Source organism: Sorex fumeus, unplaced genomic scaffold, assembly GCF_029834395.1.
Source record: "Sorex fumeus unplaced genomic scaffold, SorFum_2.1 ptg000122l, whole genome shotgun sequence".
Lineage (NCBI taxonomy): Eukaryota > Metazoa > Chordata > Mammalia > Eulipotyphla > Soricidae > Sorex > Sorex fumeus.
This window is the reverse complement of record NW_026606179.1, coordinates 2,905,578-2,919,279: the sequence shown is the minus strand read 5'-3', so window position 1 is coordinate 2,919,279 and position 13,702 is coordinate 2,905,578. Positions and strand designations below refer to the sequence as shown.

Genomic DNA, 13,702 nt, shown 5'->3' with positions numbered 1-13,702 from the left:
CCAGACCCTCCCCCCCACACCTGTCCTGGGAGGCAGGTGGGGGCTGGTTGGCAGCGTGGGCACGTACCTGGTCAGTGCACCAATACCAGGTGGCCAAGATGGTCAGACCAAAGGTCATCCCCGTCCACGGGAGGTCCCCTGTGTGGGGGTCTCGGAACATGTGCATGGCGTCTGCACGTGGCAGGTGGCAGGTCGTGTTGGCGATGGTCCTGGAGGGCACAGCCCGGGCATAGGCTTCCGCCAGCTGCTCATAGCCCCCGATCCGGTCGAAAGCTGGGGGGGTGGACGGGGCAGGTTAGCAGCTGGTGGCCCTGACCTCACCCCACTGCCCTCATCTCACAGGGGACTTCCTGAGGCAAACCTTGAGCTTTGCCCCTTCACCTTTTCCTGTGTTGGAAAGGCCTGGAGGTAGAGGGTTCTTTAAGAACAGATGAATGCAGCTATTTTATTTGTATTTAAGATTATGCTATTAAACGAGCGTTTTGCACATGGGCACCCTGTGTCCTGTTGGGCCCGGGGAAGGCTCCTGCCTGGCTGCAAAGTATTTGTTTCCTAGGCACTAGAGCCTTCCTGAAGTGCTGATGGGGCTCCTGAGGGATGCTGTCTGGCAGAGCAGAGAATGGTGGCACTGAGGCGGGACCTGGAGGCTGGGAAGGGTGCGTCAGAGGTCACACCCAGGGTTCCACCTCCGTGGGCCACTCTGCCCTCCCTGCCTGCTGTCTTTGTCCAGCTCCTGCTGTGGCCTCCTGGGGGTGGGGCCTGCTGCCTGCCTGCTGCTGGGGGTCCCGCAGGTGTGGTGGGCGAGCAGGCGAGCCCAGTACACAGGTGCATGCCCTGGGGCCCTGCCCCCGCCAGCCATTCCCGCATCCCGAGTCCTTTCACCCACACCCCGGACCTGCAGGCGGCGGGGATGGGGGACGGCAGCTTCCAGCAGGACCTGGCATGACCAGATGGGCACACTCCCCCTCAGCCCCCCACCAGCCCCCCTCACCTTTGACAGCCAGGATGACCGCCCCCACCACCATGATGAGTGTCTGCAGGGCGTCCGTGTAGATGACCGCAGCCAGGCCCCCTGTGGGGAAGCGGGAGCTGCAGCAGGCAGGGCCAGGCCAGCTCTCCCGTCCCACACCCTGAGTGGTGAGAGGGAGCCGCAGACCCCAAACCATCGGACACTGTGGCCACTTGCCGGCCACAGCTGCCACTTGGCCACGGGCCCTCCCGTCAGACGATACCTGCGATGGTGTAGAGGGCCGTGATGACCAGCATGAGGGTGGTGGAGAGGTAGAAGTTCCAGCCTAGGCAGGTATGCACAAACAGGGCCCCCGCATACAGGTCGATCTGCATGGGAGAGGGGGTGTCCAGAGTCTGCACCACCTACCCATGACCCCTGTCCTGAGCCCCATCCACCCACCAGGGCCCATTGTGTGGGGGGCAGGGGCACTCTGGTGTGAGAGCCTCGCCAGGACCCATAGGAAAGAGCCTTGACACTGCCTGTCCTGCTAGGGATAGAATGAGACCCTGTCCCCAGGTAGGGAGCCCAGGAGGACTTCTTGGAGGAGGGGCTGTGGAAGACTCGTGGACCTCAGAAAGTCAGCCGGGGTGTCCCCTTCCTCTGGGTTCTCTTAGGCAGAGGGGCCTCAGAAGGACCAGCTGTGCCCACGCTGGGGAAGAAGAGTTCTCTTGCCTATGTCCCCCCCGGGAGAGCGGGAACTGGTCCCCAGGGCCAGGGCTGGACACAACTGCTATTCCAGAACCTGTCTGGAGGTGGTGACCCTGGGCCACAGCTCTTCCCACACCGTGGAGAGTTTCACACACGCACATATACACACATGCACACCTGCATGCACGCACACCTGCACATACATACACACGCACGTACACACAATCTGCGTGGTGGACTCCCAGAAAGTGATGGCACCAGCGGGTTTCCAAACGTGCTCTGTGCTCACTCAGCAAGGGAGCACCACACACAGAAGCAGTCTCAGCCCCAGAGCAGTTGGCCAGGGCCAAGGGAGCCCGTGAGTGCCCAGAGCCTCCCTCTTACCTCTGCACATGCCTGCTCTGGGCATCTCGGGGCCCCGCTGCCCCCAGACAGTCGTGGCTTCCCGTCCCACCAGGCTTCTCTGACTCCCAGAGAAGAGACAAGGCTGTGTCGAGACGGGGTCTGGCCAGGATCCCGTGTGTGTGTGTGTGTGTGTGTGTGTGTGTGTGTGTGTGTGTGTAGGGGACATGCATGCATGGCTGAGGGGTGTGTGTGAGGACATGAGGGTGTGTGCTCATGAGTGTGTGCAAGAATGTATGTGTGCACGTGAGTATATGATGCATGCATGTGTGATTATGAGTAAGCCTGTGTGCGTGCATGTGTGCATATGTGAGTGCATGTATGTATGTATGCATGTGTATATGTGTCACATGAGCTGGAGCCATAGCACAGCGGGTAGGGCATTTGCCTTGTACGCAGCCGACCCGGGTTTGATTCCTCTGCACCTCTCGGAAAGCCTGGCAAGCTACTCGTGATGTATTCGATATGCCAAAAACAGTAACAAGACTCACAATTTGTTGTGAGAAGTTACTGGTGCCCGCTTGAGCAAATCGATGAACAACAGGACAGTGCTTATAGGGACAGTATGTCATGTGTGTGCACGTGTGTGTACATCTGTGTGTACATCTATGTATGTGTATGAGTGTGCATGCGCGAGCATTGTGTGAGTATGTGTGTGTGCATGCATGTGCAGGCAGAGCCTTGCCTCCAGCCCTAGCACAGGCACCAGAGTCTGGAGCACCCGAGCAGAAGGGCACCCCCCAGACTCGCCCCTTAGACTAAGGGGAAACGCGCAGGAGTGATGGTCCCACCCAGGGCAGGCCTGGCTGTGCTCTAAGGTGAGTTGCCAGGTTGGGTGTCGGGAGGTAGCAGGATGTCACTGCTCAGGACCCCTAATGGGACACTCGCTGCCCTTGGGCTGATCCAAGACTCGATGCCGTTCCAGACACCTCACAGCCCTGAGGCCTCTGAACACTCCACTATGCAGTGTCCTGGGGTCTGCACCTCCTCAGCCAGTCTCCCTCTCGCCCCTCTGTTTCGCTCGAAAGGGAAGCCTCCCTCCCTCCCTTCCTTCCTCCTTCCCTTACTCCCTACTTTCCTCCCTCCTTCCCTCTTTTCCTTCCTCCTTTCTTCCCTCCCTCCCTCCCTCCTTCCCTCCCTCCTTCCCTCCCTCTTTTCCTCTCTCCTTTCTTCCCTCCCTCCCTCCATCCCTCCCTCCCTCCCTCCCTCCCTCCCTCCCTCCCGCACTCCCTCCCTCCTTCCTTCCCTCCCTCTTTTCCGTCCCTCTTTTCTTCCCTCCCTCCCTCCCACCCTCCCTCCTCCCTCCCACAGCGATGTGCTGCCCTTGCAGGTGAGCATGTGAGCAAGTGGCTGGCCTTAGGCTCCTGCCCGGCCCTGCTACAGGCTGAGACTCTAAGCAGCACCTTCCAGCAGCAGCTGGAACATGCGCATATCAGGCCCATATCCCTGGTGCAGACTGTCCCACACCCTAGTTTTAAGGCGGCCCCTTCGCATCTGTGAAATTAAATGGGAGCCATGGAGGGCAGCGGGCCCTGGGCTGGCAGGGAGAGGAGGGCAGCTACAGGCGAGGCAGCAGCCTCCAGGGGGCCAGCAGGACTGTCCGGAAGCCGGAAGCCGCAGCAGGCAGAGGGGTTGCGCCCCTGCACACCAGCATCCAGTGCACCCACCCCCGCCCAGCTGCAGTTCCTCAAGTGGGACTCCCGGCACAGACCCAGCAACCAGGCCTTTGCCAGGGAAGCCCTCTCTGGGGTGAGCCCAGGGTGGTGTGAGTGTCCCCCATGGTGGAGAGGCGCCAGGCACAGAGGAGTCTGCCCAGAGTCCCGGGCCATCTCAAGAGAGGGGAGGCACCAACTCTGCCTGCCTGGGCCCATCCCAGCCCTTCCTCATGGGACCCGCCTCTCCTCTCTGTGTGAAGCCACACACCACAGACACACCCACAAACCTACTGTCTGGGGATGGCTCCTGCCACCTGTCCCCAAACCCTGCCTGTCTCCATCCCTTTAGGTTTCTGGAAGCTTCTTCCCTTTGCTGCTGTCCGTGCCTGCCCTACTGGCCAGTGCTATGGAGTCTCTCTCCTGCCGCCCCGCCCCCCGCCCCTCTCCCCCCCTGCCCTACCTTGCCGGCCTCTCTCCAAGTCTAGCACTTTACCATTCATTGTGATTTTATTGGTCCATCATGGAGGACAAGGGATGTGTCGGTCACCTGGGGCCTGGCACCCAGGAGGCACTGAGAGTGATATGTGTGGGGGACACAAACAGCCCTGCCTGCCCTGCAGCACCCCGGCTCCCTGTGACAGATTGGACCCCAGCTGAAGCTCCCCGGCCGGCTCAGCCAGACTGGCCACACTGAGGCCACGCTCAGCCCGGGGTGCAGGGGTTGCCTCCACAGCAGAGAAAAGGTGGAGACGGATGATGGACTTGGCTGGACCACTGGCCCCTGTGAAATAGTTGGGCGAGAAATGGGGCAAGGGTGGGTCTCACCGACTGGCCAGGGGCAGGCCTCCGAGAAGGGGCTGAGGCGGGGGGACCAGGTCTGAGTCTTGGGGGAGGTGTGAGTCTGGGGGCCGTTGTGCCACAGTTGGCCTGACTGCAAGTGGATAGTCCCTGCGTCCTGCTGAAGGATGGGCAGTGGCCGGGCTCTGAGGCAGGTCCAGATTTCAGATATATTCTGGGGCTGCCCACCTGAGCCAGGGCCTCTGAGGACTCAAACAGCGTCAACCCAAAACAGCAGGAGGCACTGGTCCCCAGCCCAGCCCAGCAATTAGCTTTGCTCTCTGCTTCATCTGGGCAGCCCAGCAGGAGGTGATGGTGTTGCCTGTTTTACGGGTAGGTAAACTGAGTCACCCCATCACAGCAGCCCCAGGCTGGGGGTAGGTGCTTGGGTTCTGGGAGTGGATTCACACACTTGCTGGGTCCTGGGGCCAGTGCTGTCCATCTGGACCTGGGGGCCTGCTGGGCCTGCTGCCCCATCTGGACAATGGGGAAAGATGATCCCTGAAACATTTCCCGAATAGGCCTCTGCCCTTCCGGAAATGTGGCCCGAGGCAGCACTCACAGATCCTGCGTGTGAGACAAACGTCTCTGCAGAGACTCCACTGGATAAAGTGGGTCAGAGAACTGTGCCCAGCACAACCTCCCTAGCCCTACCAGGTCCCCCTGCAGCGCCTCAGTTCCTACTGGGCCTCCCTGCAATCCCTCAGGCCCCACCAGACTCCCCTGAAGCCCCCCAGGCTCCACCAGACTCCCCCTGCAGCTCCCCAGGCCCCACAGGTCCCTCTGGCCCCCTGCCCTGCAGCCTTGGGGTGTGAGGCGCAGACAGAGAGCTGACAGGTCATTTCCCTGCAGAAAGCCCTCCAAACCATATGGGGACTTGGAGTTCTGGAGATCAGAAGCCCCCAGACTCACGTTTCTTTGCTGCTTCTAAGCGGGTTGGGGGCGGGTGCTTCAGGGTGGGAAAGAAGCCCATAAGCCAAGTGTGGTTCTGTCCCCCAGCTCTGAACTGTTCCCTCCTAGGCCCCCTCACACTGCCTGCTCTCAGGTCCCAGATAGCATCTGATTAGAGACCCTGGATCCAGGCCTGCTGCTGACCCCGTCCCCCTGCCTATCCTTGCAGTGTCCCTTCCTCTTAGAGAGCACAGCCCAGATGCCTTGGGCAGTCCTGTGCCCAGTCCTGTGGGGCTTTTGCGCCAGTTCAGGCCCCAGTGGGCCAGTTGTGGACACCCGTCTTTGCAGTGGGTCCCCTGGGCCTCTACACGGCCATCAGCTCAGGTGCATCTGCCTCCTGCACAGCAGGACCCGGGGCAGGGGCAGGGCCGAGGCCTGGTTGATTTATTTCTCTAGTCCTAGCTGGGGAGGTGGCTGGTCTGGGGAAGCTCAGGAAATGTGGGAGAGGGAGATGAGCAGGAATGGAAAGTTCTAGACTCGGCTTCAAGCGCCGTTTCCAAAGGGAAGCCTTGGGGAAAGTGAGTGCATGGCTCTGAGAGCTTCTCGGGGAGCTGGAGGTTTGATGTTTGCTGGCTGATCCCTTAAAACCTGTCCACAGGAACAGCGGACGTGCAAGGACCCCCTGGGCTTACCTATTCCACATGGAGCAGGCAGAGCCTGGCACAGGTCCAGGGGCTGCCCTGTTGGCTGCCCAGCACCGTCCCCACGCTCAGGGCAGGACAAAAGCTACAGAAGAACCTACCTCCTACAAAGGGACCCACCTCCCGCAGAGGGACCCACCTCCTGCGGAGGACCCACCTCCTGGCAAGCGCCCCCATAAGCCCCTGACAAGCACCACAATCATCCGTGTGAGCTTCAGCTAAGTGTGTGAGCCCCACAACTCCAACTCAGCCCCGAGTCCCTGCCACCACAGCCAGCACATGAAAGGGAGGGGAAAGCACCCCAGGCACAACCTCTGAAGTGCCCTCTCTTTCAGGGCCTCTTTTCAGGAGGCCTCACCCAAAGCTCCTGGCGGCCCCGCAGTCCGTTTCCTCCCCCATTGATGGAACCTCCGCATTTCCCTGGACCCAGGCCCTTGGGGACAGGTCCAAGAGCGTCAGGCCTCCCACTACCACACACAACACCCCCACCTCTCAGACACACTCAGGGGACACCAGACGGTCGAGCGGCGCCATGCAGTCACAGCACTGTCTGAGACAGGCCTGGCCCTCCCAATCTTCCAGCGGGACATGGTCCAAGTCCCCGGGGAGGAGGCCAGGGAAGCCACATAGGTGAGGCGAGGACCAGCTCTGAACTGGGTCGCCTTGAAAGGGGAGAGGCTGGAGTGGGCTCTCAGCACCCCCTAGTGGCAGGTCCTGGCACCAGGACCCCTGCCCCCGACCCTGCACCAGCAGTGCCCCTACCAAATCCGCACCCCCCAACCCTCCCCCCCACCCCCCCCCTTATCTAGCCAACACACTGGGAAAACTGAGCCAGCTGTCACATACTGTCTGTGATCCTGAGCAAGTCATTGTCCTGCTCTGGGCCAGGCAGAGGTGAGGGATGGTCAGGAGACCCCAGGGCAGGGGTGTCCAGTCTGGCCAGGGCTGGGTAGCGGCTCACCGATATCTTGGTGAAGACAGACAGTAGCAGGGACATGACAGACAGGTATGTTCGGATTCTCCGGCCTCCAAAGCGCTTCTGGATGTACTCAGGGATGGTGACTACCTGGAGAGGGTTAGGGAAGGGGTCTCAGCACCCCCAGAACCACACCTAGAACTCCGGGCTGAGCTTCTTGAGGGCAAGGTTCAGGACCCCTTCGTCCTCCACAGGCGCAGCACTGGCCGTGGTTTCCAGGCTGAGTTTCCCAACCAGGCACTAAGGCAGGGAGAAGCCAGTGGACATGAGGAGTAGCTAGAAGGGCCGTGGTTGGGACACGGGTGTGTTGGAAACAGGTGATGAACCCCGCCAAGCTATGAGACTGGTGGGTGGGGAGCTATGATTGGGACATGGCTGAAGCATTGAAACCAGAGGCCTCTGGTCTTAAAGTCAAGGACAACAGTGCCCAGGTATGCCCCCAGGTGTGCTGTCCAGGTGTGCCCCCAGGTGTGCCCCAGATGTTCCACCAGGTGTACTGCCCAGGTGTGCCACCAGGTGTGCCCCAAATGTGCCCCCAGGTGTACTGCCCAGGTGTGCTGTTCAGGTGTGTCCCCAGGTGTGTCCCAGGTGTGCTGTCCAGGTGTGCTGCTCAGGTGTGCCCCCAGGTGTGCTGCCTAGGTGTGCCCCAGGTATGCCATCCTCTATGTGCTTAGGTAGATGGAGGCATCCCCAAGGTGTGGGGATGGAGCAGTTCCCTTGAGTAGACCAGGCGCTGGCCCATGCTGGTGGGAGGGGAAGTGCTTTTGTGGCAAGTGCCTGAGACTCACCTCTGAGGAGATGTATATGGGTACAAACACCCAGGCCAGCGCCAGCAGCACGTATGTGGCCTGTGGGGACAGAAGGAGCACAGACACAGCGTCCACAGAGCCACTCAGGGGCACTGCTGGACACAGCGGGAGCAGTTCTGGAGGCCCCGTCGACTTTGGGGAGCAGCCCCCCATCCTCCCCAACCCTTAGACCATCTGTCGAGATGCCAGCGGCCCGATGGTGCTGAGGAGCGGACTGGGAGGACACCTCTGCCCCCTGACCTAGGGCCTCTGAAGTCCCCACCCCAGGAGCTCACATTCCACTCGAAGCCCGCCACGGCCAGGCCCCCCGCAGCACCCGAGCCTGCCAGGCCGATGAAGAGACCGGAACCCTCGCTGCTGGCGAAGAGAGAGGCTCCGATCTGAGGGTGGAGAGGAGAAGGGAGAAGGGATGAGTCGCTTGCACCGACCCGGCCACACCCACCTCGGCACTGACCTAAAGGAATCTCCCACACCCCCTGCTTCTGGGCCGAGGAGCCCAGACTCCAGGAATGTGAGGGGGTCTGCACCATGAGCAGACATTCCATGCCCAAGGCCCCCTTTCGCACGGTTTCCAGCACCCCCCACCCCAGCTTGGGGTTCCTTGTCAAACTCAGCTCCATGTAGCCACAGTCTTGTCTTTCATGCAGTTCTGGACCAGAAGCAGGAGAGGGAGGAGAGCACTCACCGGCCACCACGTCATGTCCCGGCCTGCCAAGAAGTAGCCCCGAACGCTGTTCCTGCTGGCCCTGCAGGAGGACTGAGAGAACGGGCAGAGACTGGAGCCCAGCAGTGCAGGGGAGACTGGGGAGGGAGGCACCATCCCGCAAAGGTTACACCGGCAACCACCCGACAGCTCAGATGTCTGTGAGCAGATGTGCTCCTAGCTGCACTGTCCACGCCGGCAGAAGGGGACATCTGAGACATCCCAAAGGTCCATCTGCCGAAAATGGGGATGATGTGGTGAACTCTAGAATGTTCTTGCTCCAGGACCTGAGCCATGGTACACTGGGTAAGGTGTTTGCCTTGCACACAGCTGACCTGGGTTCAATTCCCCACACTGTCTATGGTCCCCTGAGCCACTAGGAGTGATCCCTGAACACCTTTGAGTATGGGCAAAATCACTGTCACTGTCCTCCTGTTGTTCATTGATTTTTCTCGAGTGGGCCCAGTAACGTCTCCATTGTCAGACTTTGTTGTTACTGTGTTTGGCATATTGAATATGTCACAGGTAGCTTGCCAGGCTTTGCCATGTGGGCTAGATACTCTCGGTAGCTTGCCGGGCTCTCTGAGAGGGGCGGAGGAATCGAACCCGGGTCGGCTGCATGGAAGGCAAATGCCCTACCTGCTATGCTATCACTCCAGCCCAATAATAATAATAATAATCATTATTATTATTATTATTATTATTATTCGGCAACCGAAGACCTCCAGGACCAGCCACCACCATGCTGAGACCACTCTCCACACACCTGAAGGTACTGGCAGAGGGACAAAGCCACGTGGGTTCCGGGGCCAAGATCTCCAAGCCTACTCGGATTGGAGTCGAGCATCCTCCACCCAGATCCTCCAAATTCCAGTAGGCGGGGGTCACACCCACCAACTGGCCCCCTGGCGCCGTGTAATCCCATCAGCGGCCAAGACTCTGAGACTATAAAAACCAGCTCCCGGAACCGCGCGGCCGCATTTGCGGCCGCACGACATCTTATTATAACATCTCACTCCTACTTTGACAAACTGGCAGGCTACCAAATGTAGCCTGCCCACACGACAGAGTCTGGCAAACTCCCCGTGGCGTACCCAATATGCCAAATACCAGTATCAATGATGGGTCTCATTCTCCTAAAGAGCCTTGAATATAATCTCAGGGCTAGGATGAAGGAGACGTCACTGGGGCCTGCTCGAGGCAATCGACGAATAACAGGATGATCTGTGATCTGTGATCTGTGAATAATAATAATAATAATAATAAAATGTTCTCTAGCTATGGGCTGGAGCAATAGCACAGCGGTAGGGCGTTTGCCTTGCATGCAGCCAACATGGCCGACCTGAGTTCGATTCCTCCGCCCCTCTCGGAGAGCCCAGCAAGCTACCGGGAGTATCTCGCCAGCACGGCCAAGTCTGGCAAGCTACTCATGACGTATTCAATATGCCAAACACAGTAACAACAAGTCTCAAAAAATGGAGATGTTACTGGGCCTGCTCGAACGAATCGATGAACAACAGGAGGACAGTGTTGTGTTGTGTTCTGTTCTCTAGCTATAGACAAGAACGAAGTCCCAGTCAGGCTGTTCTGTGATGGCCCTTGGAAATATCCTGCAGGTCAGAGAAGTCAGACACAGTAAGCCACATCCAGCGTCTTCGTTTATAGACATCAAGCATGGGTGATCAAGGAGCTAGACGCTGACCCGTGGCTGCCCAGGGAGGTGGGGTGGTGCAGCTATGTGTTTTCCTCCTGTTGAAACGGGAACTCTTTGTTTGGTTTTTATTTGGCCGTCACACTAGTGGTGCTCAGGGTCAATTCAGTTCCTGGCTTTGTCCTCAGGAAATGCTCCCAGCTGGTTCTCCATGGACAGCAAGATGGGAGCCTCGACTTCTATAGAACTGCAAGTCAAGTGTAAACTCTCGGTTTATTCTGTTTGGGTATCACACCTGGCTAGTCTCAGCTGAGTGTCCTGGAGTGCACGTGGGACCTTGCATGACTGGGAATGGAGCCCGGGCCTTCTGCACGCAGAGTTCACACGCCGCCCTTCAGCCATCTCCCCAGCCCGTGTTAGCTTTGCCCTCGGGAGCATACCTCACCATGAGCAGCAGACTAAAGTTTCTACCTTTGTTTCCTGGCAAGGACCCTGAATCAGAGCCATAAACCAGAGGGCCCTTTGCAGGGATTCTGCTCATCGTTTTATTTCTGATCGATTCCAACAAATCATCACTTGAATATTCCTGCATGCATTTTGTTTGGGAAGGGGGCATAAAATATTCATTTTGTATTGATTTGGTTTGGTTGGTTCACACCCAGTAGTGCTCAGGGCTTACTTCTGCTTCTGTGCTCAGGGGTCACTCCTGGTCAGGGGACCACATGAAGTGCTGGCGACTGAACCAGATGGGCTGAGTGCAAAGCAAGTGCCGTATCTGCTGGACTCTCTCTCTAGCCCCATCCAAGATACCTTTTCATGTACACTGTCCACCAAATCCCCACCTGCACCGGCCGGAAAAGCCCCCTCCACCTTTCCACTTCCTACTTCAGATCCCGCCGACCTCCTGCCTGACCCACAGCAGGCACCTCTGGAGCTTCCGAGAGATAGCAGGCTAGCGGGGCAGCACATTTCCCCATCCTTGGCCCCTCATGCTCCCAGGAGCAACTCTGAGGGGTGAAAAGCAAAGACAACAGTGTGTGTTGGAAGAAACTGAGGCACATCAGGCTTGAGGGCTGAGCCAGGAGCAGCGCCAGGAACCAGCTCTCTGGATGCTCATCCCTGGGCTGCTCTTTGCACACTGCTGACAGCTCAGCAACAACATCCCCAGCACTTTGATCCCCAGCACTTCCCCGCACCACAGCAATGTGTGCCACCCCAACACCCCACGGACAAATGTGTGGGAGCACCACAGCTAAGGGCGTCACCCACAGCCAGCCTGAGAGAACGTGAGCATTGCGACCAAGGGTGGACAGCATCCGGTCATAGCAGCAACAATACCAGCAATAAGAAGAGGAAGGAAGGGAAGTAGGGAGAAAAAAATTTATTACAGCTGTTATCGCTGCTTCTAATGATATCACTACCACCATGATTACTCCCACAAACACTATCACTCCTAGTATCAGTACTTACTATCAGTACTGGGGCTAGAGCGATAGCACAGCGGGTAGGGCGTTTACCTTGCACGCAGCCAACCCGGGTTTGATTCCTCTGTCCTTCTCAGACAGCCTGGCAAGTTACCAAGAGTATTCCACCTGCACGACAGAGCCTGGCAAGCTCCCCATGGAGTATTCGATATGCCAAAAACAGTAACAACAAGTCTCACAACGGAGATGTTACTGATCCCCGCTCGAGCAAATTGATGAACAAAGGGAGGACAGTACCACAGTGCCACTATCAGTACTATGAGTACCACCACTGTTTCTACCACTACTACTCCACAATTACTCCCACTATCGTACTATGAGTACCACTGCAACCTCCACCGTTACTCCCACGATCAGTACTATGAGTACCACCACTGTTATTACCACTGCAACCTCCACCATTACTCCTATGACCAGCACATTCTTACCACTGCTACTGCCATTGTTATTCTCTAGTGGTATCAGTACTACTAGCACCACCATTATTACTACCATTGCTACCTCCACTATCTATATTACTACTGCTACACCTATAGTCGCTGCACACCCTTAGACAAACGGCAGCAGTATCCAGGCCTGTGTGGGCATCTCAGGGACTTAGGACAAGAGAGATGTCACATTCATCCCCTGGTGGAAGACCCCGGGCCAGAGCTGAGCAAGTCCCTGCGACGCCAGAACTGGGACCTGCCCAATCCCCTGTCCCAGCCTTCCAGGTCCCTGTCCTCCCAGAGATGAGGGTCACAGTGCTCAGGGTCAGGGAGAGGGAACCTGATGTCAGCAGCCCCAGGGGTGCTCGGTTCCCTCACAGGGACAGCTGGGAAAAACCATGTGTGCGGTCCCTGACTTCTCAGGCCGGGACACTGGCCTTTGCCCAGTGATGAGAACAGGCCTACTGGGGCTCTGTGGGGGACACGATTCCCTGGGCTGGTTTTCCTCTTGCCTCCACATCCTGCTCAGTAGGTTTGGGGTGCCGCTCGGGACTGAGAGCCAGCCAGTGGTCACAGAGCCCCCTCTGGCTCGAGGTGCTGAGGTCAAAGCTCGCTCCTGAACTGAGAGGCTCCCCCTCACCTCCTGGGCGTGGCTGCTCAAGGGAGGGCTCTGACAATCATAGGCATGGAGGGGCCCTCGTGCCCCAGTCCCCCAGAGAGCCCCCCGACACCTCAGTGCCTGCCCCCTCTCCCCCCTCCGCTCCCCGGCCTCCATCTTACCCAAATGCCCACAGCCACATTCAGGGCAAAATAGAGGACGATGACCACGATGTCGGGCACACTGAGCTGTGGCCAGGGAATGTGGGCATCGCCCGTGGCATTGCTCACCACCATCCTGCAGCGGGCAGCAGCACCAAGTGAGGGGCTGTGGCTGCAGCGCAGGGAGGGCTCCAAGGGCAGTGTGGAATTGATCATTAAGCTGAGCAGGAGCCAATGCCCTGGGGCCGCCCCAGAGCTCTCCCTCCTCCCTCTCCTCTTTCCTCCCTCCCTCTCTCTCCCTCTCTCTCCCCCTCTCTCACCTTCCTCTCTTTCCCTCTCTCCCTCTCTCTCCCCCTCTCCTTCTTTCTTTCCCCCTCTCCCTCTCTGTCCCCTCTTTCTCCCTCTCTCCCTTTCTCTCTCTCCCTCTTTTCTCTTCTCTCTCTCTCTCTCTCTCCCTTCTCTCTCTCTCTCTCTCTCTCTCTCTCTCTCTCTCTCTCTCACACACACACACACACACACACACTCACACACACATTATCAAATCACAGTTACAGAGTTACAAAGTTGTTCCCGATTGGGTTTCAGTCATACAGTGTTCCAACACCAAAGAAGCTGTCTTTAAAACCAGAGGAAACTTGGGGCAAGTAAGGTGCTTAGTGCACCCCAAGACCAGGGCTGTTCCCTGGTGGTGGCGTACATGCCTTGCATGACTAGAGACCCTGGTGTCACCCACCCAAAATAATGGT

At 58.2% G+C, this 13,702-nt stretch overlaps 1 protein-coding gene across 1 annotated transcript in view; it reads right to left on the bottom strand.

The window, feature by feature from the left end:
• Positions 1-13,091, bottom strand: part of SLC5A10 (solute carrier family 5 member 10) — a 51,867-nt gene extending 38,776 nt beyond the window's left edge. The window contains exons 1-8 of the mRNA XM_056135746.1: positions 12,978-13,091; positions 8,617-8,688; positions 8,207-8,311; positions 7,911-7,970; positions 7,108-7,212; positions 1,233-1,338; positions 992-1,072; positions 68-273 (exon numbers count right to left, since the gene is read on the bottom strand). Coding sequence (XP_055991721.1) covers positions 68-273; positions 992-1,072; positions 1,233-1,338; positions 7,108-7,212; positions 7,911-7,970; positions 8,207-8,311; positions 8,617-8,688; positions 12,978-13,091 — 849 coding nt within the window. The remainder of the gene's footprint in view (positions 1-67; positions 274-991; positions 1,073-1,232; positions 1,339-7,107; positions 7,213-7,910; positions 7,971-8,206; positions 8,312-8,616; positions 8,689-12,977) is intronic.
• Positions 13,092-13,702: the final 611 nt, after the last annotated feature.